At 50.4% G+C, this 26276-nt stretch overlaps 1 protein-coding gene across 2 annotated transcripts; it reads right to left on the reverse strand.

The window, feature by feature from the left end:
* Window positions 1-351: 351 nt before the first annotated feature.
* Window positions 352-24729, reverse strand: BAG3 (BAG cochaperone 3). Of its 2 annotated transcripts, none has more exons than XM_060641344.3 (4): window positions 24147-24729; window positions 7699-8028; window positions 5951-6355; window positions 352-1719 (listed from the first exon to the last, which is right to left on the reverse strand). In XM_060641344.3, the coding sequence occupies exons 1-4, from the start codon at window positions 24330-24332 to the stop codon at window positions 904-906; spliced, it is 1737 nt and encodes a 578-aa protein (XP_060497327.2). In that variant the 5' UTR covers window positions 24333-24729; the 3' UTR covers window positions 352-903. The 2 variants fall into 2 exon arrangements, with proteins under 2 accessions (XP_060497327.2, XP_078291004.1); XM_078434878.2 differs by having other exon boundaries at window positions 352-1722; window positions 24147-24727.
* Window positions 24730-26276: the final 1547 nt, after the last annotated feature.

Raw genomic sequence — 26276 nt, forward strand, 5'->3', positions numbered from 1 at the left:
ACCAGGGACTGATTTTCTCCTGGCTTTGGAACCAGCCCAGCCCTTCCCTGAGGCCTGAGGGTGGCCCGGGTGAGCAGAGATGCTGCCCGAGTGATCCCTGGGCTGGGCCAATCCTGAGAGGTGTGGCCGGTCCAGTCCCATCACCTGGGTGCACAGCCCGGAGTCTTCCCAGGAAACAGCTGCCATCTGAGGACGCAAAAGTGATGGACCCTCATTCTCACGACGTGGGCCAGGATCCACGTTGTGGATCCCAGAGCCGGCTAGTAAATGTGTCTGTCGCTGTCACTGAAGCCAGGGAGACACAATCTTGATGCTGACACTCCTCAACACTTCAGAAATCACCAAAAAACATTGTGAGTTTGATTATTACTTTATTTTACTTTTCTTAAATGTTGCATTAAAGTCATCCAGCATACAGATATTCCTGGGCTCCTTGCACATTTTATTCTATCTGAGGTTAGGTATTTTAGCTAGGAGATGAAGATCATCCCAACAAAAGAGCAACAATTCCGAAAAATGGGTTTCGTGTTTGTGTGATGGGAAATCAACAGCCCATCCACCAGCCAAACGCCTCCCTCGGTCCAGAGCTGCGCAAAGACGGAGTACAAGCGTGGCTCACACGTGGTGCCCGCGCACAGATGGGGCCCCGCCACCAAGCAATGGGGTGAAAGTTCTGAAACGAGCAACTGCTGCATTTGTACAGAGTAAGAATACAGAAGAGCATCATTTTCCTTTTAGCCCTTTAATTAGTGTGTGTGGCCTCCACCCAAGTTACTGCGTACCAAGCGCCTATGAAAAGTAAAAACAAACGGATTCAAAGTCCCTGAAATGCATGCAACTTAAAATTCCCTAAAGCACACCGCCAGCTCCCAGTCCCCGGGTCTGATCTGTGTCCAGTGGAGACTACGGTGCCGCTGCGTTACCAGCTGTGTCTGTCGTGCTGCCGGGGTTTGCCGTCGCTGCTTCTTTGGCTTCCGGCGGCTGCTGGGTTTCAGTTTTGGGATCTTCTCCGTTTCCGGCACTTTTCTTACTCTTGTCTGTGGCCATGGCACCCATCTCCATGATTTCCTGCAGTGGCCGATCGGATTCAAGGGAGCTAGGCTGGAGTTCATAAACCTGGACTTGACCTGGGACATCTATCGCTTTCTGTTCAAGTTTTTCCAGGATGGTCTGAACCTTCCTGACACCATCTCTCCTGGCCTGACGGACATCAGCTCGTCCTTCAGGGTCTACTGAATCCAGGGCCAGTAGCTCTTTGGTCAAATACTCTTCGATCATTAGGTACTTTTTGTCCGTCTTCTTGCCTTCAAAGTTGTCCACGGCCTGCTCCAGCCCTTGCACGTTCTGCAGGATGGCTTCCACTTTCAGCACGCCTGGATGTTTTGGGGGCGCCTCAGCTTCTCCCGACTTGGGAGGTGCAGCCTCTGCAGGGGCGGGGCTGGGGGCTGCCCTCTCTTCTGCAGCCACATTCTTGGGGGACGAGGGGACAGCAGAAGGGGCGGGGCTGGGAGGATGGGGAACCGGAGCAGCGGGAACCTTTACTTCCACCCTCTCAGAGGCGGGTGGGGGCTTCTGGGAAACAGGTTGGGAATCTGCCTCCTTGCGGATCACCTGAATCGGGACGTGTCCAGGAAGGAGATCTGGTCCAACTGGGCCTGGCTTGCTTTCGGGTTTGTTTTCAGGTTGGGGAACAGGTGAAGATTCTCGATGAGTCATGGGCTGCTGAGAGGAGGCAAGGACACAGAGATATTTTTAATAACTGGCTGAGAGTCACAGGCAGTTGTTTGTAGTGAGTACAGACCATAAAGAAAACTGGGGAATGGCTTTAACGTATAAAAGAGATTTTCAAAGTCGACCAAATACTGTCACAAAATAAAAACATATTGATCCTGTGATGTGACCAAACCATTTGTTTCCACTCATCACCCATCACCTTCGACTGTGTGGGTCTGTCACCATTCACTGAATTTTTCTGTAGATGGTATTCTTAGGGCAACGAAAAGAAAACCAATGTAGTATTCAAAATGAAAATATCAAAAAACTCGCTGACTGCTGAGCTAGTTTAGCCCAAAGCAAAGTCCTGGGTGACTCAGAATCTCGGTGGCAGAGCCATGGAGGAATAATTGCCACATGTGCCCTTCCTTACACTGTGTGGACAGTTCTGTTCAGGGTGTGACAGTCTCATCTCCCGTTTCAGAAGAGTTGTAATCTTTTTTTTTTTAATGTATATTTATTATTTTGAAAGAGAGACAGAGCATGAGCAGGGGAGAAGCAGAGAGAGAGGAAGACATAGAATCTGAAGCAGGTTCCAGGCTCTGGGCTGTCAGCACAGAGCCCAACGCGGGGCTTGAACTCACGGACCGCGAGATCATGACCTGAGCCGAAGTCGGACACTCAACCGACTGAGCCACCCAGGCTTCCCTAATCTTTTTTTTTTTTTTTTTAAAGCTATGACAGCCTAGCAGTTTCTGCCCAGACTGATCTATTTGTTGAGAATAAGCAAGGTGCCTAAAATAGTTAACTCTGAGGATTTTGCCGCGCACATTTATGCCCAGAGCCAACACCCAGCTGCGCATCTCTGCACGGACTCCTGGCCGCCCATACTTTTTAATGTGACCACAAGTGGTATTTTTGAAAAAGGGCTATGCTTAAAGCAAGTATCTTAGCTTTCCTAGCATCTAGGTGAATACCTCACCCCGCTTCTTTATTATGGGTGTGTCGCTGACACACAGTGTTACACTGTTTCTGGTGGACCGCACAGTGATTCGACACTTCCACACATTACAGGTGCTCACCACAGTAAGCGCACTCCCCAGCTGTCACCACATGTTGCCACAATATTCCCTACGCTGTACTTTTCATCTCTGTAGCTTATCTTATAACTGGAAGTTTATACCTCTTAATGGCCTTCACCTATTTTGCCCATCCCCCCATCCACCTCCCCTCTGACAACCATCAGATTGTGCTCTGCATTTAAGAGCCCGTTTGGCTTTTTGCTTGTGCTTTTATTTCGTTTTTTAGATTCCACACAGTAGTGAAATCGTATGATATTTCCCTTCCTCCATTTGACTTATTTCACTTAGCATAATACCCTCTAAGTTCATCCATGTTGTTACAAATGGCAAGATTCCATTCCTTTTCACGGCTGAGTAATAGTCCAGTGTGTGTGTGTGTGTGTGTGTGTGTGTGTGTGTGTGTGTGTGTGTGTGTGTGTATGCATGCCACATTTTCTTCATAATGGATACTTGGGCTGCTTCCATATCTTGGCCATTGTAAATAATGTTTCAATACACATAGAGTTGTATACTGTTTTGAATTAGTCTTTTTGCCAAAACCCTTTAAAAATCTCACGTACCCGAGGGGTGTCTGGGTGGCTCAGTCGGTTAAGTGTCCGACTCTTGATTTCAGCTCAGGTCATGATCTCACGGTTCGTGGGTTTGAACCCCATGTCGGACTCTGCACTGACAGTGCAGAGCCTGCTTGAGATTCTCCCTCTCTCTCTCTGCCCCATCCCCCACTGGCTCTCTCTCTCAAAATAAATAAACTTAAAAAAAAAAAAAAAAAAAAAAAAAACTGACACCCTAATTCCATGAACTGGGAAATAAGAGATACTAAAATACTAAATTCCACTATAATGTTCAGTTAGGTCAAATCTTTGCACATGTTCAAAAAGAAATCTGAACAAGCACTAAAAAGGAGGGCACCATAAACAAGGTTATGGGAAGCAGAAACAGGATTAAATATTATTTCACCGACTATGGGAAATATATGGGAAAGACATGAGAGGAAGCTTTTCTAGCACTGCAGATGGGCACTTCTTTCCTGGGATTCCTGAGCCCAAGGAAGGACCTGGTGGCTACTTAGCCATCTGAATGCCAGCAACATCCTTTTCCATCAGATTCTTTTGCTAATGCACATGACCTCAAATCTGGCCCTTGCCATTCAGGAACCAGCCACACACCCCTCTTTGGGCTTAAAAGGGCTGGGTATGAAAAATGACTCTTATTATTTTTTTAAATTTATTTGAGAGAACGAGAGAGCAGGGGAGGGGTAAAGAGAAGAAGAAACAGAATCCCAAGCAGACTCCACACTGTCAGCGCAGAGCCCGACACGGGGCTCAAATTCACAAACTGTGAGATCATGACCTGAGCTGAGATCAAGAGTCAGACGCTTACCTGACCGAGCCACCCAGGCGCCCTGAGAAAAATGACTTTAGAAACTCCTAAGAGGGACTGCTCTATGGCTTGTCCTCTTTGAAAATGTCAAGGTCATGAAAGCAAAGGAAGGCTGAAGAACTGTTCCAGATTGAAGCAGACTGAAGAGAAATGATACCTAAATGCAGCGCTTGTGATCCTAGATTAGATCCTGGAGCAGGAGAAACTGCTCTCAAGGAGATTTGAAAGTGGACTGTGTATCAGGTAACAACGTAAGGAGGTTAAGTGTCCCGATTCTGGTAACTGTACTGTGGTTATGAATGAAAAGGTCTTTCTTAGGGCAATATTTGCTGAATTATTCATGGGTAAAGGAGCATGATATCTACAATTAAATCTCTAACAAAGAAACCACGTGGACGATACATACAGAGAGAAGAAATGGCAAAGCAAATACAGCAAGATGTTAACAGTGAATATGGATGAAGGGTAGACTGGGTTTCTTTGTATGATTCTTGTTAACTCCTCTGTAAGGCTGAAATTCTTTCCTATACAAAGAAGCTAAAAAAAGAACCACACAACGGTGCTGTCACCATTTATAGTAAGACACCCCGCATTTGTCTACAAGGGGCTTTCCCTTTAAAAACTGTGGCAGGGGGCGCCTGGGTGGCGCAGTCGGTTAAGCGTCCGACTTCAGCCAGGTCACGATCTCGCGGTCCGTGAGTTCGAGCCCCGCGTCAGGCTCTGGGCTGATGGCTCGGAGCCTGGAGCCTGTTTCTGATTCTGTGTCTCCCTCTCTCTCTGCCCCTCCCCCGTTCATGCTCTGTCTCTCTCTGTCCCAAAAATAAATAAAAAACGTTGAAAAAAAAAATTAAAAAAAAAAAAATAAAAACTGTGGCAGGAAACGAACTCGGCTGCTCAAGGTGGGGTCCCAGGGCTGCTCAAGGCTCTGCTAAGCTCCAAGCTTACTGACACCAGCGACCCCCTCCTCCAGGACGTGCCCACGAGTTGCCCCTGAAGAATGAGCAGGTCTGTGCCTGCAACTTCACCAGACTGGAACGTTTCCCAGCCAGCCAGCCGGCTCATCATCAGTCAGGCAACTCGGTCCTTTGCCATCAGGGAGAGAGGTGGAAGACGTGTCCTTGTCATCAAGCTCCGAGCTGAGCTAAACAGGTAAGATGAGCACTTCCGAAATGCACAGAGTGCTCACGGGCCGAGCTGTAAGGGACTGTGATGAGGTGCCATGAGAAAGAGGAGTAGGCTTCATGGAAGAGGCAACACTGGCTTGTCCCCTGCAGGATGGGGAAAACCTGGATCGCAATGGCATCACAGGGGGCTGGTTCAGCCTGAGCAAAGGCACAGAGGCGACAAGAATGGAAAGAGGGGAGAAGGGGTACCCGTGAGGAGGAGACAAGCCGTCTGGAGCACTGGAGACGAGGCTGCGGCTAGGATGCGGAAGGGTTATGAAGCGCCTTCACAAAGCGTGGTGGGCACTGAAACACTGAGACAGCGTATGTGGGTGACACTCTACTTGCTGTCCAGCCATTTCACGGTGGCTGAAGTTCTGCCCCAAAGGCAGCCGCACTGAAAAACGAGCAAAAGCTACAGACAGTACTGAGAGTTCCCAGCACTTGTCCTGCACTTCTGCTGGTGATCAGGCATTTCCAGGATCTCCCTTTCCCCCAGTAACAAGTGTGTGAACTGGTCACGACCAATGGAGGAACCAGGGCCCCTGCAAAGAGCTCCTCAGCCCCGGGAGAGGGGCTGCCATAGTCAGTCTGCTGACACCAACTCCATACCTGAGGCCTGTCGACCACGGTGTGTACACGGTGAGGCGAAGGGGAGTGCACCGGTGTGCCGCTTCTGGCCGGGGAGCCCTCCCGGCTGGATGCACCCCGGACGGGAGACCGAAACGGGGACGCTGCCGGCATGGGCCGTGGCTCCCAGTCATCCCCCGGGGCCCTGTGGTACATGGGCTGGTAGGTCTGGTATTCACCCTGCTGAGCTGGGTAGTGGGTCTTCTGGGCTTGGTGGAAGGAAGGCTGGGCTGCCGGCCGGGTGACATTCTGCTCGTGTATCACGGGGATGGGGATGTAGCCCCGGGGGAGCTGGTGGCTGCCCAGGCCGCTCCTGCTGGAGGAGGAGGGCAGGCTGGCCGAGGAGGACGAGGACGAGCAGTCCGAAGCAGCTGGAGACTGAGATCGCTAGGAGACACAAAGGGTAGAGGCATGGCTCCATGAGTGACCCTCTACCCAGGTGCTCTAACCTCGTCTCCATCACGTGCCTCCTCGGGGTAACACGTTTAACAGGACCTTCCACCTGTAAACCTTCCATCGCCAAACTGTGGTGCTAGGACTCAGGGCTCTAGAGTCTGGAGTGTTCCAATTCTTACCAGCTCCATCGCCTTCTGAGCCCCATCTACAGTATGGAGCAGATGCCCCTTCCCTCCCCGAGGTGACTAGAAGATTCGGTAAGACCGTCTGTGGATATGCTTCGGCACCTGGGCTGCACGCGGTGGTGCTCAGCCTGCTGGTTCTGACTGCTGCCGCACCTGTGGTCACTGCAGGTCACGTCTTTCCTTAACCCTTTCTCTGCTCATCTACAGAGAACGAGCTAAGCACCGGAAGCAGCACATCCCACGTGGCCAGCCCCTGGACCACCTAGAAAGTCAGGTGCGTATTTCCTCAGCTGGCTCCAAAGGGTCCTGTCAGCTCAAGTTTGGTAAGATTTCTCTGATGCGTCACTTTTGATTTTGACAACAAAAATACTACATACATAGGTACTACTCTGAAAAGGGAAAAGAGTAGGGCTGAGGGAGGCAATGCCAACTCTGGGCACAGACACGGAGCGGAGGATTTGTGCTCAAAAACAGTGCCAGTGGATACAGCCGGATAATCTGCAGACAGGAAACCCAGAACGGCTTACTTACTGCTCAGGAATCTTACTGGGGTCCACCGGCCCTCAAATCCCTGGCTAAGAACTAGATTAAGAACCCTTTCGAGTTTAGTGCACTGAAGCACTGGCCTCAGGCTTAAAAATAAAACCCTATCATCAAGCAGCTGACTTCCGGACTCTTTATTTTCGGTTTCCTTTGAAACCATGGGACACGGTGAGGGCAGGCATGGCACCTCGTTTTCCCATCAACAGAGCTCCAAGCAGTTAATACTCACCCCTAAGTAGGGAACTGAGTGAAAGAACACATCGCTATCCCTGTGGTGCTGATGCAGACAGCCCAGCAGGAGTAAGAAGCACCGGACTAGGAGCCAGAAGGCCAGGCTTCCGGTCCCAGAAACGCCACACTTGTACCTTTATGCATTTGGACCAAGCTGTTTACCCTTGTGAAGCCCAATTCCTTAACCCCAAAGATAAGCCGTGACCCCTGCCCACTTGAAACAACACAGCTGTGAAATGCGGGGGGGACACCGTGTGGCCGTAGTGCTGTCTTTGCTGGGTGACCTCTGCCGCTGCAGGCCAGGCCCGGATGCCCTGCACTTTAGCCCCAGGGTCCGGGGCCTGCCCCCAGAACACAACAGCCCGCTCTCCTTACCTCAGGTCTGTGGGAGCCTGGGGGCTGGGCCGCCGCAGCTGCTGCCACCGCCTGTCCACACTGTTTATCTGGCTGGGTGGCTTCCACCACACCCCGCAGAGGTGACTGGGACCTCTGAGGAGCCTCTGTGGCCGCCTCGGTTCGGAATCGCTGTGTGCCGGGCTGGGAACAGACAAAGGAAGGGCGCGGCTGCCGGATGTCCACACCCTCGTGGTGGACAGGAATGGCAATGTAGCCTGGTCGGAGCTGGGGGTACACAGCCTGGCCTTCCCTCGTGGGCAGCAGCTTGGAGCCCTCCTGGGAAGGGCCGTTGGCAGAAGACGGTGTTTCCTAAAACACAAAAAAGGAGGAACAGGGTGGTTAGGAACTGGGAAGAAAGCACCCCGAAGTGGCAAAAGCGTGGTGCTAAGGGTCCCCATCTCCCAGAGTGATTCTGGGCCCCCCAGCAGCAGCCAAGACGGCTGAACACAGACAGCTCGCAGCACCCCGTTTCTATCACACATCCCGTCCCCTACACGGCTGCTTATGGCCAGCAGTTTAAGAATTAGGGGCCTCAAGAGAAAGCAGTTGGGCCAAGGTATCCGTTGAGCACCAAGAGGTCCCAATTTCCCAAACTGGTCAGACAGGTTCCTTTTATGGGTGACAAGCGGCAGCAGTTACGTAGGAGAACCACTGACTGTCCCCCAAATCAGAGACCCAGATCAGAAGGTGCGAGGATGACTCAAGTCCAACTCACTACACCACAGCCAGCTTCTCCGCTTCCTCAAAGGTCCTAGCGTTTCCTAACACGGACTTGTGCTGGACCCAAACACAGGACACAGTCTGAACACCTCTGCAGAGAAGCGGCTGTGGGACGAGCCTGCCTACTCGGGGACGTTTTCAGAACAAGCTGCAAGAAAGGGAGATGATGAGGAGTGCGGGGGCAGCACAGGGGGAGAACGAAAGCCGACGATTAATTATGCTGGTCTGAGGAGGCCAACAAAGCCTGCTCTGCTCCGGCGAGGAGTGGCCGGGGTCCCTCTCATGTTCTCGCATGAAGCTGTCCCTTCAGCGGCCTGGCTATTTTGGGACCCTTTGAGAAGGCCAAGTTCCAGATGTACCACAGAGGAAGATCTGGTTTCAGACAACAAGGCCGGTCAGTCACTCACGGGGCAATGTCCTTTCTCACCAAACACAGGCTAGGCAACCAGAGTCAGGGACCCCCAGGATTTCCAGTCTGGACCATCTCCTGGAACACGAGAAGGGCCTTTACAGAGAAGGCAGCTACAGAACTGCACCCCTGACGCACCTCTGGGTAGGTTGACTATTAAGGAGGAGAACTCCCCTTCCTTAAGAAGGCTGAGCTACAGAGGCAAAGACAGAGGGTCCAGGAGTTTGCAGGGTAGAATTCTCACTGCTGCAAAACCAGTCACAAGGAAGGAAAGCTGAGGGCTGATTTGCATTCTGAGTGATAGACCACTGTGATTTTTGCCTTGTGTTTGTGTTCCTGCACAAGAGTCAGTGGCGGTGGACCCTGAAACTTCACTCTTTCAGGCCCATCAACTGCTTCCTTCCTGCTGAGCCCCTGCCCCGGGGAGGGCCTCCTGCACACAAGAAGAGACAAGGGTGTCGCTGTGTCCTTGGGGACGCCAGCAGACAGGCGCTCTCAGATTAGAATACCCACGTGCTCAGGGTGGCGACATTACTTCAGCCTGTTTAGCTCTCAGGTCACCCAAGAGCAGGGAGTGGGTCCAGGCCTCACATTCAAAATCCGATCCCTGCCTGAGACAAGGCACCAAGAGACGCCGTGGAAACCCAGTGCCACTCAGTGCGGACTCATAACGCGCCATCTAAGCATCTTATCCCCTCGCTGGGACACCCCTCCTTCCAGCCTGAAGCCGGGGCCTGGACAAGTCCTGGGCATTTTCTGTGCTGGCTGCCTGGGGGCCTCACTGTTCCCTCCCAGCCATGCACACAAGCCTCAGCTGCCTGCACAATCCTCGAGCAGGGCAGTTAGGAAGCCCTCATCCACCGACCGTCTCCCAGTGACCATCTCCCAGTGACCATCTCGCTACTCGGGCGCTGGGTACTATGGGGGTCACCAAACTGGCAAAGCTCCATTCCTGCCGACTAGGGGCTTTCGAGACAGTTTACGGCACAAACAAACAGGAAGCAAAACTACAGAGAAAGCCTGGGAGGCTCTGGGAAGGGGGTGGGGGAAACGATGGGCTTCTCTAGCTAGGATGGGGCTGTCTTAGCTAGGATGCCAGTTCGGTCTGACCTCTGTTAGTAACAGTTCTGTGATCTGGGGGAATTCTCTTAGCCTGTGAGCTTTGATGCCCGTACCTAGAAAACGGGGCTAGCGACACCCATCTATCTGGCAGGACTGCTGTGAGGTTTTGGGAGGGCACATCCAACGGGGATGCCCAGAAGGCAGCAACACATGCAAGTTCACTCCCCAAACAGGCACACGGTCATGCTGCACAGACCCCAAAGTGTGAAAGGAATCAAAACTGAAGAGCAAAGTTAACTGATAGAAGATTCAGAGTAGTGACTGCCCCGTAGGAAACGGGAGTAACTGGGAGGGTCTTGAACCTTTCCATGAGGATGGAAATGTTCTTTTTCTGCATGCTGGTAAACAGGTATATGCCTATGTACAGATCTATCGAAATACACACTTCCCTGAACCTCCCCCTGCCCTACTGCCCATCCCCTGTCACTCCACCCGCACTATCCGGCTTCAACAGGTGAGGGCCGCCAACCCCACTGCCCCCACAGAGCCGGCTGTTAGCTGTGCCTCCAACTCAGCCCCTTCCAGGGCCTGGAAACCTAAGATAGGCCTGGCCGAGGCTTGGCGCCTCCTGGGGGAAGCCCCTGGATCCAGACGGCACCGCCGCCGCCTGCCAAGAGCTGTGCATTTTATGCATCTCGCTGAATATCTTCTGTACAACTAAAAGAGAAAAGGGAAGACAAAGGAAGGAGGGAGGGGAGGAAGAGTATTTCTGCCTGCCCAGAGGAGGTGACAGCAGAGACTACCTCCTGGAGCCAATATTCCTTCCACCTGGGTCTGGGAAGAAGTGCCATGTTTGGTGGGTAAAGGAAAGCTGTGGTCACTGTAGGCAGGATGCGGCGTTCGAGCAGCAGAGGGGAAGGGGACAGCGCATGAAGGTGAGTGCTGAGCCGAAGAAGGTAAGGCTGGAGGCCCAGAGGCCTGACCATCCCGAGAGCTGCTGATGAGAGATGCCTCGGCAAGACGGGAGGAGCCAGAAGGAAAAACCAGGACGCCTCAGGAGATGAGGGAAGAGTCAGGGACGAGAGCAAGGAAGTGTGGGCAAAGCAGAGCTGAGGGCATGGAAATGAAGGGTGACCCAGAAGGGCGAGCAGGAGAATGCGGGGAAAGGCTGGCAAGACAGTAGGAGCGAGGGGAAAGGGGCCGCTACCAAGACTCCCGTTCCGAGCCTGGGGCTGCCTGGCAGGTGTCGGCGCCTGCTGGCTCGAGCAGGAAGGCCGCGACAGGAAGGGTGGCCTGGGGACCCTGAGGTTCTGCACTCTGGGTTCCGTCTGAGTTGGCCCATCTGTGCCATTCGGTAACAAACCACATGTCTCTTCATGAGCCTCGCATCTAAAAGACTGCTCCCCCATGGCACCCGGGTGGCTCAGCCGGTTAAGGCTCCAACTCTTGATTCCGGCTCAGGTTATGATCCGTGATCTCACGGTTCGCGGGATCAAGCCCCACATCGGGCTCTCTGCTGTCAGTGCAGAGCCTACTTTGGGTCCTCTCTTCCTCTCTCTCTGCCCCTCCTCTGCTCATTCTCCCTCTCAAAAATAAATAAACATTTTAAAAATAAATAAATAAATAAATAAAGGAATGCTCCCCTTCCACTTTGATTGGGGTTTTGTTTAGGAAAACACTAGGTTTAGGTAAGCAGAAAAACCATACCAGCTTTACAGAATAGAAAACTAAACGCTTCTATGTGAATGCATAATTTAAACCAAAAATGAGGCTCCTGCCTAGAGTAAGGTCCACACCAGGAATACTGAGCCCAACCCATCTTCTCACATGTCTACTCTATCATTAGAGTCTTGTCAGTAGCAGATGCTTCAGTTTTTACTAACTAAAAAAGCACCACATAAAAGAATTAAATTGCCCTTCCTGTACTTCGATGGTGCTTTTCATCGAGTGTAATAAAAAAAGATAAAACTTAAAAAATTTTTCAAGTTTACTTATTTTGAGAGAGAAAGAAAGCATGAGGCAGAGAGACAGAGGAAGAGAGAGAATCCCAAGCAAGCTCTGCACTGTCAGCGCGGACCCCGATGCAGGGTTTGAACCCACAAACCGTGAGATCATGACCTGAGCCGAAGTTGGATGCTTAACCTGATGAGCCACTCAGGCGCCTCAAAATATAAAAATTTAAAATGACAAAAGTAAAAGAAACAAATGTGTAACAGTTATGATCCTCCTAGAATATTAGAACATGCCTCCTTAGTCTCCTAAGAAGTCTTTTCACAGTTCAAGCACGTCCAGAAAAAGCCTATTGGTTATGCCAGCATCCTCGACATAGCACTTGCTACTTGCCCCCCTTCTGACCTCAGTGGGGACCAGGGATCGCCCCTGCCTTGGGGTTAGTCTTCTGGGGAGGGAGGGGCGAGCTGTGATCACGTGACCAGGCAGGCCACTACAGGTCCTGCCCTCAAAGGTCCTGTGTGTGTAGCTTCTTAAGGAGTAAGGACCAGTGTAGCTCTGCTCACCATCTATATCTTGGGCAAAGACATCAGGAATCCCTATATACAAGATCCAATTAGGAACCGCACTGCATTCATTTATAAAATGAATTGGTTAATTTTTCTCCCTTGCTTTGCACTGCAGGAAAATCTTGAGGCATATCTCAGGGCACTAAACAACTCCAGGAGATGGCCAGGATAAAAAGCAGGAAAAATTACCCCAGATGAGCCAAAATTTGCCCTATTAAGTACAAGGTATTATTATCAGAGAAGCCTGGGATCAGATTCTGAGCTTGGGTGAGCCCTTGGACTTCCGCAAGTCTTGCTTGCTTAAGAGCACGTCTAAACTTTGCTGGTTTTTACTAACAATGTACACTAAGGGGGCAGCTAAGAGATGTGGAAAGAGACTGCACTTGGTTCTAATCCTGGATCTGCCCCTAAATATGTTCGTTATGCAAGCAGCCCACATCCCCTCTCTGGACCTTAGTTTTCTCAGCTATTAAAATCGAAGGGGAGACCCAGATGCTCTGTAAAGCAGTGGTTCTCAGACTCTAGGGGGCATCAGGAGCACCCAGAAAATGCACAAAAATGCAGACCCCAAGCCCAACTCCAAGAAGTCTGATTCAGTAGGTATGTGGTGAAGCTAACCAGGACTGCATTGAGAAACACTGATCTAAGTGAAGTTCCTTTCAGCCCTGACATTCTCCATGGCTCTAATTGCAAGGTCCCCTCTACCTCTAAATGTCTACATAAAGCTCAAAAACAACGAGAAGTTGGTGTCACAGAAATCTAAAAATGACCACTCTTAACTGTGTTCACTTAAATCATAACAGGGGCACCTGGGTGGCTCAGTCGGTGAAGCATCTGACTTCAGCTCAGGTCATGATCTCACATGACCTGTGGGTTCGAGCCCTGCATCGGGCTCTGTGCTGACAGCTTAGAGCCTGGAGCCTGCTTTGGATTCTGTGTCTCCCTTTCTCTCTGTCCCTCCCCTGCTCGGACTCTCTCTCTCTCTCAAGAAATGAATAAACATAAATCATAACAGAAGTCACTGGGATTCAAAGTGCCCTAATGTTTCATGTCCTAAATGAAGAGGAGGCTGCTGACCCTCCAACCCCCAAGAAGGACGTCTTGTGCCTTAAAAGCAGGGCAAGAACAACATTCTTGGGTACCTACAAGGCATATGCCAACCACTGTGCTGGGGCATTGCACTTTCATGGCCTCAGCTGCTTTGGGGACAGCCGGGGAGCAGGGTTTGCCTTGACCCATCCACAGTCAGTTCCCTGTACACTGAGTGGCCTCTGATCCCTGAAAACCCCTAAACTCAACTCCACGGCACAGCCCTCTTCAAAGTGTTATCGGTACCTACAAGTTACAGCTCCCATCAGCACGTCTGAATGAAGGGGAAGAGTAACAAAGGCAACTCTTAGGGCTGCCCCACAGCACTTCCGCCTAGACAGGCCTGGAGTCTTAAGTAGGACACAGAGCCATTAACTGGGTTTTTAGGCCAGAAGAGCCTTCACAATGGTCAGGGTTTGAATTTTACTAATGACACTTCAAAACTTCTAAAACAAAGAAAAAAAAAGATGGAGGAAAACAGGAATCCTGACTTCCCCATATATGCAGGACCTGGATCAAAACTGAGTAGCCTGGCTCACTTCTAGCAGCCAGGAAACGGAGAAGAAAAACCTCCTTCTAGAGCACATAGCTGAGCTTCAACATTCTTCCAAAACTTTCTGTTTGGTATTTCAGGTCATAGAAATTATCACTGCCAATTTAATATATCCCACAACTAACTCAAAATTCCTCCAGTTCCCACTGGATTGTGATAAAGGGTCTCTCCCTCCGCCTAAACCCCGTTTGGGGCACATAATGGATAGCAGGTAAATTGTGAACAGTAAGCAAAATCCACCTCCATAGAAATCCCCGTACAGCACTCCTGGTAAGACAAGAGTCTGTGCTGACCACAAATTCTAGATGCAACTCAGCCACAGGTGACTGCAGGCTTTATCTGATTGCCTGTTATCAAAGCACATATTATTTTATCCTGGGATCGCTGAGCTGGGTGTCCCTATGTGTTCCCACTGGGGAAAACTTTCTATAGGGATGAAACTTAACACCTCTTCTCTTTGTGGCTGTGTCCAAACAAGCAGGAGTGAACCGGCATGAGCCCTGGGCTCCAAGCTGCCACCCTGAACTCTAATCCCACCCTGCTGCTCACCAGCTATGTGCCCTCAGACAGGATTCCTTGCTACCAAGACTCAGTTTCTCAGGCCTTAAAAATCCCCACATCTCCCAGGGATTTTTGCAAGATAGAAGTAAAATAAGGCACAAGAAAGTCTTTGTAAGCTAAGTGCTCCAAGCCCTACACAATCACGTTCCTTCATTCCACAAATAGTTATTGGTAGATGCAGCTTTTCCGAGAAACAGTTGGTTGGGCCCATAGTTTACAAAGCCTAAAACCTCAGTGGTCTCACCAGTTAGTAATAAACCTGCTAAGAGTTAGAAGCTCCTTTATCTGAGCGTCTTAAGAACACTAATTAGCAAGGGTGCCATTTTCTCTGCTGGGAACTGTATCTGTGTTTTCCAACCTGGAAGCAATCACAGCCCAACACTCTAGGGGCCTGAGCCCTAACCACCACCCCCCTGTGCCCCCCCCACCCCCAAAAAGCCCTAGTCAAGTGACTCTGAGGGGGCCTGCCCTGAGGACAAATCCACACCCAACTTACACTGATTGGGGCTCCTTGCACTCCCGCCCAAGACCTAGTGAGAAAAACCAGGCCAGGCTGGGACAGGAGGACCTGGCCGGGAGCAGAATTCATCTGCTGGTATCACACCAACAGTCTCAGTGTGTCCCCCACCAGGGCGGGGGCCAGGCACCATGGGCCACAGCTGGCCAGTTTGGCGTCAGCCTCCAGCCTTCCCGTTTCCCCCACCCCCTGGAGCCCTCCTCAAGGATTCCACGTAGCAGATGTGGCCCAAGGTCACAGGGGCAGTTACCAAGCCAGGAACCCCAGTCACCGAATGCCCAGCTCCTGAAGTTCACAGCTTCAGGGAATGAAAAGCACTAACTGGTTCCTCTTCCAAAAAAAAGGGGGTAGGAACACCTGCTCTAATCAATCTGCAATCACGAATCACAGATGGAAAAGTACCTGAAATTTCCACAGCAGGAAGCAAACTGTCCGAATTAGATAAAGAGACTCCCTCGTGGTCCATTTCCATGAGTTTCTCGAGGACTTGTCTCATGCTGTGGTGGAACACGGATCGATCACTTGGCTCTACGGTCTGCTAGACACCAACTATGCAAGTGTTCGTTGGTATCAGGGTGCAGGGCTTCACTAGACCTGCATGTTGTACAAAACACAGTCCCCTACCCCAGCCTCCAATTCACCAAAGCAGCTAGGGCAAGGGCCCCTTTAACCAAGGGTAGCTGGTTCAATGATTCCTTGAGGGGAATTCCTGGGGACTCTCCTCCCCGCCCTGAACAGCTGCTCAAAGCATTCCTCCAACAGTCACACTCCCCCCCAAGAGGGTGGTGGCAATTAGAAAACTGCCCTCTCTCCTTCCACCTGCAGTGCCATTTCCACCCCATAGAGCTGGGGCCAGAACAGCTGTGCAAATGGAAATGGCCAGATCCTCTTTAACGTGGCTCAGTTTCCCCACAACACTTGACCGGGCACCTAGTTCCTGCCTGGCAACTGTCTTGGGGCCTGTGCAGAGATGCAGAGGGAGACACTCCCCTTAAGGAGTCGAGACTCAGAGTTAAGACGCCACCCCATGCAGCAGAGTGCAGGAAACACAATTCCTCCTGGCCTGTCTCGGCTGAGGAATCAGGGATGAATCAGGGGTGAAGCTGGTTGGGGCTGTGGTTTGTAGGTTTGGGTGAGGCCCCAGAAGGCCCTGCGGCCTTCATTTGACTCCCCTGACGTGTACCTGAGTTATGAGGGGCATGGGAACCCTGGGGAGGGTACTGAGGGCATCCAGACACTGGTCGAAAGAGAGTCGGCTGAGGTGGTACAAGGGGGATAAGAGGCCTTTGCTTCTGAGAAACAAGACTGGAGCCCCACCTGGGAGCCAACAGACCCATGTCTGGCCACATCTGTCTGCCATGTGGTGAGCCCTCTCCCACTTCTTAGTGGAGGCTGTGACTATTTCCGCGGGTTATACACACGTGTCCAGTCAGGCCCTGACTCCTCACTCTCCATGCACTATCCCCCTAATCGTCACAATCCTGCTGGACAGGGAATGTTGTGTTCCCAGTTTACAGAAGGGCAGACTGAGGCTCGGAGAGAGTGGGTGATCTATCTGAGATCACTAGAACCCAGGTGTGTCTGACATCAAGGCCAGAGACGTATTAACCCTTTCACTATTCCTGCCACACCGTGCACTCTGATAATAACTGTGGCTGTCTTCAAACCCTTCATCTTCCCAGGGTAAAACGCAGTAGGGGAGAAAGCATTTCGTTTTGCCCAGTCGAGCCGGGCTGGGGCTCAAGACCTGGAACATTCAGTTCAAGTGTGCTCTGGGCCAGGGAGCCAGTGCTTGGTGCTGAGTCACTGCCTGGCCGAGGCATGGCAGGCGAGAGGGAGGGCGCCCCGCTCAGTTCTGAGTCACCGCGGCCGGCCCTGCGCATCCAGCACGGGGCCTCAGGAGGGAGAAAACCCAGCTCCATCTGGGCAGGAGAGCTGGTCCCACTCTGACACTCAGGGTCCGTGGGACTAATCAAAAAGTGATGCAGCTGCCTTGTCTTCTGCACACACATATTCTTCCCTAGCCTCCCGATGTTTGGATTAAAAAAAAAAAAAGGTTTTTTTAAAAATGTTCATTATTTTGAGAGAGAAAGAGAGCGAGAATGTGTGCGGGAGGGGCTGAGTAAGGAGACAGAGAATCCGAAGCAGACTGTACACTGTCAGCGCAGAGCCCGACATGGGGCTCAAACCCACCAACCGTGAGATCGTGACCTGAGCCAAAGTCAGCCGCTCAACTGACTGAGACACCCAGGCACCCCCGGAGTTTTTAAATTCTTTTTTCACCCATTCAGTGTCCAAGAAGAATCTTTAATATAATTGACAAAAAATCAGAGCACCTGGGCGGCTCAGTTGGTTAAGTGTGCAACTTCAGCTCAGATATCATGGTCTTGAGATTTGTGAGTTCAAGCCCCGAGTCGGGCTCTGTGCTGATGGCTCAGAGCCTGGAGCCTGCTTCAAATTCTGTGTCTCCCTCTCTCTCTCTGCCCCTCCCCTGCTCGCACGCTGTCTCTCTCTCAAAAATAAATATTTAACAATAAAATAAAAAATTAAATTAAATTAAATAACCAAAAGTCTACAATTCTACCCTAAGGAACACTGAGGAAGTTATTTCAAGATAGGAAACGGTTGTTCTCCAACAGGATGCGAGGGAATTTTCAGTGGCAAGTCTCACCTTAGTCACTGGGGACACAGCTCTGTGCTAGGAGTTCTTGGGCAGCCACACTGTTTACAGGCTCTTGACGTAGGCAGTGAGCAATCTGAAATTCTGGGCTTTTCTGAATTGACAGTGAATAAGAAGCTTCACTGTGCAGTATCTGGTCTTACTGCCAGCCACAAGGAGAAAAAAAAAGAGAGAGAGAGAGATTCCTTTGACAGTGCTGAGGCTGCTCTCTGTGCAGCTGGGCATCAGCAGTGTCTGGCTGCTGTGAGCTCCCAGCCTCTCCAGCAGGTCTGTTCCAAGATGCTGTGTTGCTGGTAGGGACAAAAAAGAGCTTCTCCAGACTCATAAGGATGAAGTCAGGGAATCAATACTTAAGTCCTTTGTGGAGAAAAGCCCATTTAGAAATACAGTAAAAAGGAACTGGCTCCTGGGGGACATTTGGGAGCCCAGGACAACACTGCAGTACTTTGGAACGAACAGATAGAGCTTTCGGCAACTTACATTCACTCTGGGCTTAAGACTGTACTTCAGTAAGGGTGGCTTTTCTTTTACCAGCCTGTCCACTCCGGAACCCAGCCCGTGTTTTACCCTTCCCCGCACAGAATCACTTACTGAGACTGTAGATCCTGCCAGGCACTGAGAAACAGAAAGATGACAGACACAGCCTGCCCCTGGAACTCTCGGCCCACAGGGACATGACCCTAAGGCAAAGCAGAAAAGTGCCGCCTTTTGGAAGAAAGATTTGAATCAAAGTGACGTGGAGTCCAGGGCAGGGAGAGCCTGCTTCCAACTGGAGACATCTACACGTAAGAAACGCTGCCCAGAGACAGCTACGGAAAGAGACAGAACTGTCCTCCATATGGCATTGAACACTGTGACTTTCAGAGAGCAGGCACTCTGTCAATTTCGGACGGAACGAATGAATGAAGAACTTGGGCCCATCTCCTAAGTCAGATCCAGACTCAAGACACAAGTGGTTTCTAATCAACGGGGGCTGTGCCTGGTGAGCTCTGAGTATAAAGGAGTTCTGAGAAGCAGCCAGGCTCAGAGGGGGCAAGGTGAGGGTAAACCTCTGGCCACAACAGTCTTTCCACTTTATCACAGCTGACAGGCCTCAGAAGCACCTAGTAGTTTCTATCTTAGAGACCTGTTTTGAGGATTTAAAGAAATAAGGTTTGTAATGCCCCTAACCAGTGTTTGACATGTTAATATAAACGCGTGTGTGCATATACACATACTTACACAAACATGTTGGCAGACGAAAAAATATTAGATTCATTCTATCCTAAAGAAATTCTCCCTAATGAAGCTGTCACAAGCTGCCTGGCTTCTAAGGCCCCCAAAGAAATCTACACAGAAATAAGTGATGACTTAGTAACATCACATATCTCACGCAGTCACACAATGCCAAGCAAGCAGTGGGAATCAATGTCCATATTTGCAAAGGATGGGATTTAGTGCTTAGCTTCAAAAGTCAAGCCGTGAGTCTGAGATCAGAGGCACAAGAGGAGACCCAGTGAAGACTTGATGAGCCAGAAAGGGGGAGCAGGGAGGGGCTCAAGAATTCCATAATCAGGTCGCTAGAGGTTTCTTCAGTGTTCATCAGCATTAATGGGTCCTCAGAGGTTCCTAATAAGCAAGGCCTTTGTCTTTTGCTCCCAGTTTTCCTACGTAAGGTGTCTTAAATATTTAAGAGCAGCATTAAGACAGCAAAAATGCAAAGGAGGAAGAGTAGGTTTGGGTTATGCATGGTTTCCTACCTTTGATGATAAGCATCAGACCGTTTATAAATGCCAATAGGAAGTAATAGATATGTAGAGTGCCTTATATAAGGCAACTGTGTGTCATTCCAGAAATGGGAACAGGAGGACAGTGCTAATCAAGTCTCACCGGTGGTATGGAGCTTTCTGACTCACAACCGGCCCCAACAGCATCAAAGAGCTAAGCCTTCCTCGGCCCTGGCTAATGTCAAATGCCGCCACAGTTCCTGTGTACCGGCTTTCCCCTCGTAAAGGGCAAAGCTACGCTGCAAAACGGGGGACGAATTATGTTCAGTTCTTGCCAAACACAGCCTGTTCTCTGGAGGGTAAAATGGAGGTCCTGGATGAGCTGGGCATTAAGGCATGTGGCCCACGTTCTTCATCCTCCCCCCCAACAAATCCCTGCTCATCAGTCGCAAAGGAATTTGCTCCTCCATCACTGCAACTTGCTGGAAATACAAAGGGGAGAAGGACCACTCATTTCCTGATTGTGCTCTGATTCTGCTAAGAGGCCCACGAGCTTCTAATCGATCTGCAAAGAGCAAAATGATCTCATCTGTAAGAAAATTCAGGAGGCTCTGCTAAACATGAAGCAGAATAAGTGGGTCTCTCCACTTCAATCTAACTACAAACATTTCCAATTTCCTCTGAGAGGATGTTTCTACATCTCTCTTCCAGGGCCTGAATGTAATCTGTCAGATTATTCTGGTGAGCTTCTGCTGGGAGGGCCAAACAGGAAGGAAATGCTCTGGCTCACATCTTTCTGGGGTACAGGAGGGTCTTGGGACTGCCCTGGATCTGACTCAGGGCACTGCCATCCCCATGTTCCTACTCATGCAAGTCGGCACCAGGGAATTTCACCAAGAAGCAAAATGGGGCCTCAGGCAAAGGCTATGCAAGTTAGATGTTAGACAGGCACAGCTTGAGGGATTCCAGGGCTCATATGCAGGAAAGGGTACAGTAAATCACAGCTCCCCTCCCCCTACAAAATGGGATCACCATCCACCAGGGGCTCCCAAATGCCAGTGTGGCAAAATCAAAAGGATCAGGGAAACCTTTCAGACATACAGATTTCTGGGCAATGTGGACTAAACATGGGGGGCGGGGGCAGGGGACAGATAGAGGGATGAGGCCGCTGGTAATCTGTGCTCTTAAAAGGCTTCCCAGGAGACTGCCGGCCTCGGGATTCTGTGCCGGTGACCTCTAAGGTCTACAGAGCTAGAAAGCCCTGCTCACTGAGGGAGAAGGGTCTCCCCCCTTGTCCCAGGAAGGTTTGTGACAGAGTAGCACAGCACAGTACTCCAAAGCATCTGGTCTCTGTTTAATCAGGGGAGAGCAGGCAAGGGGCGGCTGTGCACCTTCAGACTCCAGAGTGAGCACCAACCTCTCTGCCAGGGAAGGGGCCTGGACCAGAATGAACTTGCCAGAAGATTAGTGGCAAGCCCGTGAGTGCAGAAAATTGACATCCAGGAAGACTGCAGGTGGGGAGGTCCGGGTGCATAGAGTGGAGTCAGGTAAAGCCCAATGTCTTAGCCTGTAGCTGCCCTGCCTCTTCGATGAAGGGCAAGACGCTTGCTCTCACTTGCCTCCTCTGTAAAACTAGGGACAGTCACTCTCACTACTTCAGAGCAATGTGGGAGGATCAACTCTAAAATGACAGAGTACAAGACTCAATGAAACAGAGTTGTAGTCACTTCCTTTCCATGAAAGCCACTCCTCTCCCAGCAAGGTTAGACCATAAACACCCAGAAGCTGCCGTCCCCAAAAGAGGGCTTCCTCTTTATCGACTGATGGCATCTCCTCCTGAAAATAAGGATGCTTGAAAGGTCCTCTTAGCTCATCTCCCCCCAAAACGCCCTTTGTTGTACACCAGGACCCTTTTTACTACGAAGTAAGAAGCCAATTTCTAATATGAAACAGTACTGAAGATTTTCCGTTGTATTTAGTCTGGAGAAAAAGTGTCATTCGTGTAAGAGAATCTGAATTAATCACCCAGATGTTCTGTGTATTATCAAAGCACAGGTATGAGAACAATGAAGGTCAAGGAGCTAAGAAACTGAATGTCAGTTTTCTCAAGTTTTGTGCCATGCGGACAAATCTCGAGTAGTTAATTTGGTAAAGAGAACTCATTTCTTGAGTTATCATATCCAGTCGTCACCATCCAAGTAATCACAGCACAGAGGTCAGCCACCCAGTACGTGGTGGCCTAGAGGACACAAAGACAATGAACTAGTCCAGCCTGCACGCTTCAGTTTCATAAAAATTCAAGACACTTCTACCTTCTTCTGAACAGATACCCTGCCTCTTATCAGGACTTTCTGGTGTAGTTCTCTTTGCTATTGGTACTGAGTGACCTTTGGAGACACACTTTAATTGTCTGGGTTTCTTTGTCAGTAAAACAAAGAGATTGAGCTAAGAGATCTTCATGGGCCTTTTGACTTTAAAATTCTGACTTAATTTTCAAATCCCCTTTTCCAGGGTCAGACTTCTGATTTAGTAGCCGTATTTGTTAAGAATGATAGGGGCGCCTGGGTGGCTCAGTCGGTTAAGTGTCTGACTCTTGGTTTCGGCTCAGGTCATGATCTCGTGGTTTCATGGGTTCGCTTGGGATTCTCTGTCTTCCTCTCTCTCTGAGAGTCTCAGAGACTCTGTCTCTGTCTCTCTTATTTATTTATAAATAAGTAAACTTAAGAAAAAAAAAAAAAGAATTCTAGTAATTCCGGGGTGCCTAGCAGGTTCAGTCAGTAGAGCATGTGACTCTTGATCTCAAGGTTGTGTGTTTGAACCCTATGTTGGGTATAGGTTACTTAAAAATAAAATCTTTAAAAAAAAGAAAGAAAGTAAGTTACTTAACCTGTTTTTTCCCCTTTAAAAAGAGTTTATGAAACCACAGCCTAACCAACTCACCGGATGGGTACACAAAGATCTCAACTTGCTGGGTGAGTCTCATGCTAAAAACAAAGTGTTGGCATTCTGGGTTTACACTGCACTTAACAGTGGCTATGTTCAAACTTGACCTTCACTTACAACAAAGGGTATAGCAGATTCTGACAGTCCCCGTCTCTATAGGAAGGAGGCCTCAAACTGATAGTTTTACACCACACCAAAGATCGACATCCATGTAGACTGCAGTAACAGGGCTGGTTTGAAATGTGCTTTAGTTTCACCCAATAATGGGCTGAGCAGGCATACAAAAAAGTATATATGATTATACCCATCCCAGCTAATTACATACTCTTGTACTAATTTTCCAGATATAAATATACAATTCAACTCTCATAAATGGAAGTTGCTGAATGTCCCTACGTCTCACTGTTGGGCACCAGATTTTTATCAATGTTTGTCATTTAGAAATCAAAGTGGATGATACAAATATTTCTTCTAAAATAATTATAAAGCATTTTTAATTTTGTGAATTTTTAAATCTTCAAAACAACTGACCAGCTCTTTATGGCTTTTTAAAATTTTGCCCAGACAGTATATCATTACCCTTTCTTTAAGTGTATTTCTTTTTGCCAAGACTTTTATTTTGAAAAAGCACAAATTTGTGGAAAATTGGAAGAGTAACACACTTAGTTGTAATTTTTTAAGTTAACAGATTGGTCCCAATTTTCTATTTCCAAATTTTCATGCTCCTAAAGACTAAAGAGTTTATATTTCTGCATATATGTAAATAAGGCATGCTGCATTCACGAAAGTATTTCTGTATTTGTTGTGTATCTACTGGAAACAAATCCTAAGTATTTTAATACCATAACAAGGAAGGGAATGTATGCCATTAAAAAAAACAAAAACAAAAACCATTCTCTTTCACGCCAGCGTGAGGCAATGTCCTAAGGCAATGGTCAACCATGGGACAGTCTCACATCTTTAGTTCTGAAATTGCCTGGCAGAAGAACGTCTTGTTTTTCAACAAATCATACTAAAATATATTATTGAAAATCGTTTCAAAGAAGAAAACAATTTTAATTTCAGATATAAAAACGGGGGAGTATATTTACATCAGTTCCCTGAGTCACTCTGTGCCTGAGCCAGTTAAGATGCCCCTCGAGCAAGTTGAGGAATTTTAGGAGACAAAACACCTGCGAGACCACCCCCAAGCTGGCGAGTGGGCCCCCTCGCCGGCGTCCGCCGCAGCGCGGACCGCAGGGAAACCGGGACCTCCGCCCCAGCGGGCGGCGGCAGAGGCGGCGGCGGGGCCTGGCCCGGGCCTCCAGAGGTGACCAGGCCGGCCGCCCCTCCGGAGCCCGGGCCCGCTCCAGCCACCCGGTCCTCGGTCCCTCGGATCCGGCCGGTGGACGGCACCTGGCGCCACAGCGCAGGTCGCACTTCCCGGGAACCAAACGCGGCGGAGGGGGGAAACATTTCCTCCCCTCCGGGGCCTCCCTCTCGCCCCGACGCCGGCCAAGGGCGGGCCGGAGCGGGGGCTCGTCGGGGCACAGCAGGCCGAGCCCGGGCGCGGGCGTCCACCCGCAGGTGCGCCCCGGGACCCCGCAACCCGGCCGGGTGGTGCAGCGGTCCCCGCCGCTCGCCGTCGAGGGGGGGGCGCCGGCCGGGGCGCCGAGCGGGCCGGCTCACCTTGGGGCCCTCGGGGGGCACGCGCGGGTCGTTCCACGTCGTGGTGCGGCTGTTGTGGTCCACGAAGAAGGGCCAGCCGGTCTGTGGGTCGATCTTGATTTCCCAGCCGGGGGGCAGGGGGTCGCGGTCGCCGGCGCCGCTGCCGGACGCCATCTGCACCATGGGCGAGTGGGTGGCAGCGCTCATGTTGGGTTGGGGTCGGCCCGAAGGGGCGGCCGCCGGGGTGCCGGGTCGCGGGGGGTGCCTGGTCGTGGGGTGCCGGGCCTCCAGGCGCGGAGTCGCTCGCTGACTGCGGCCGGCTCGAGAGCGGTGCGCGCCGCCGACGTGTCCGGGAAGCCGGCGCCGGGCACCTTTATGAATTAAAGGAGGGGGTGACGTGGCCCGAGAGGGGTGGAAGTGTCTGGAAATAGCCTCCTCGCTGCCAACGGGGAAGGAGATAAAGGGAGGTAGCAACTGGCCGGCTAGAAACTTCTGGTCCCATCCAGAGAAGTTGGCGGCGAGCGGGTTGGATGCGGAGCTCCGCCCTGAGTCATCGGCTATAATCGGGGCGGGGCGGGGCGTGGGCGGGGCCTCTGCCGGCCGCCCCTCCCCCACTCCTTCCTCCTCCTCCCCTTCCTCTCCCTCCGCCGTCCCCTCCTCCTCCTCCTCCACCCTGGCTCTGCCGCCCGCGCGGGTGTCCCCGGGCAGAGACTGGCCGGCGGGGCAGGCAGCCTCAGGGGCGTCGTCGGTGTGCGCTGGGCTGGTTTCGGTTTTCAGACTCTCTCTCTCAGCCTGGAGCCGAGTGGGTGTTCCCTGGACTGGGACTCGCCTTGCTGGGTGCCTGCTGCCGCTCCTTCCTATAAAAACAAAGTCATCGTGAGCCTTTAAAGTTGTTTTAAACCAGAGTCTCGCCCACCCCCTGCTTTGCTCCCTTATATGCTGATACTCGGGGACACTGGCGTCTCTCAATTACGTTTTAATCACTTTTTTTCCAAGGGCTTAAGGAGCTCTGGAATGTAGATCTGACACCATAACAAAGCCTGGGAGAAAATAGAAGTACAAACAGAAACTCACCTGGCTTCTTTTGAAGCCTAAAGAAAGATTGCATCAACTGTGGTTTTATGCTCCCAAACCTTGCATCTCAAATGTACAAACTATCATTGCAATGAACAACGTTAAAGAAAAATCACATTGTTTTGGGCGTGGATCTTTTTTATGGTAGAGTTTGGTTCTTGCTATCTTCAATCTTCACCTTTCATTTGGGAGGTAGGGACCAAATCCAATCATGAAAAATTGTTTGGTTGCTTCAGTGCTGGCGGCTTTTGTGAACTAAACCAAGCAATTCCCTGGGAGGGAATGTGCTCCCAGAGGGAGAATTTGGGGAAGGTTCCGTTTCAGATCCTTTTTTTTTTTTTTTTAATTTTTTAAATGTTTATTTAGTTTTGAGAGAGAGAGAGAGACAGCGCACTCACGCAAGCGGGGGAGGGGCAGAGAGAGAGAGGTAGACACAGAGTTCAAAGCAGACTTCAGGCTCTGAGCTAGCTGTCAGCACAGAGCTGGTCCCAGGGCTCGAACCCACAAACCGTGGCACTATGACCTGAGTGGAAGTCTGACACTCAACCAACTGAGCCACCTAGGCGACCCCGTTTCAGATTCTTAGGCAGACTCATCCCCCTCCCCAGAAATATTTGGAGAAGTTGCTCTCATTAAAAAGAAAACCACAGGCGCAAAATGACATTGTTTGGGCCAAGTCACCAAACCAGGGTTTAATACCTAACCTAATTTCAGTTTCAACGTTCCCCCAGAAATATAAGCCTAAACCTGTCAATCAGGAATTTTCTGATAAGCACAATGAAGCAATCTGTCACTTGGGGCTTCTCTGTCCCTCAAAGATGAAGTCATCTGAATCATAAGACCCCCCCCCCCCCCCTTCCTCCTATGGGAAGATGATCATGTCTGAAATAGTCTTTTTTTTTTTTTTTTTTGGCTTCTTTCTTGCCCCACCCTCCTTCTTATAAAAACTTTCCATTTTGTACAACTCCTCAAAGCATCTCTATATTTGCTAGATGGGATGTTGCCTGATTCATGAATCTTTTAATAAAATCAATCAGCTCTTCAAATTTACTTGGTTGAATTTCGTTTTTTATCACT

This window comes from Panthera onca, chromosome D2 (assembly GCF_046562875.1).
Source record: "Panthera onca isolate mPanOnc1 chromosome D2, mPanOnc1 haplotype 2, whole genome shotgun sequence".
In the NCBI taxonomy this organism is placed as follows: Eukaryota; Metazoa; Chordata; class Mammalia; order Carnivora; family Felidae; genus Panthera; species Panthera onca.

Bases quoted from the DNA above. Each gene is read 5' to 3' on its own strand.
- BAG3 (XM_078434878.2), bottom strand. From the start codon at position 24,332: ATGAGCGCTGCCACCCACTCGCCCATGGTGCAGATGGCGTCCGGCAGC. The intron at 8,029-24,146 runs GTGAGCCGGCCC...TTTGTGTTTTAG, and splicing joins TGCCCCCCGAGGGCCCCAAG to GAAACACCGTCTTCTGCCAA. The intron at 6,356-7,698 runs GTAAGGAGAGCG...TGTGTCTCCTAG, and splicing joins CAGGCTCCCACAGACCTGAG to CGATCTCAGTCTCCAGCTGC.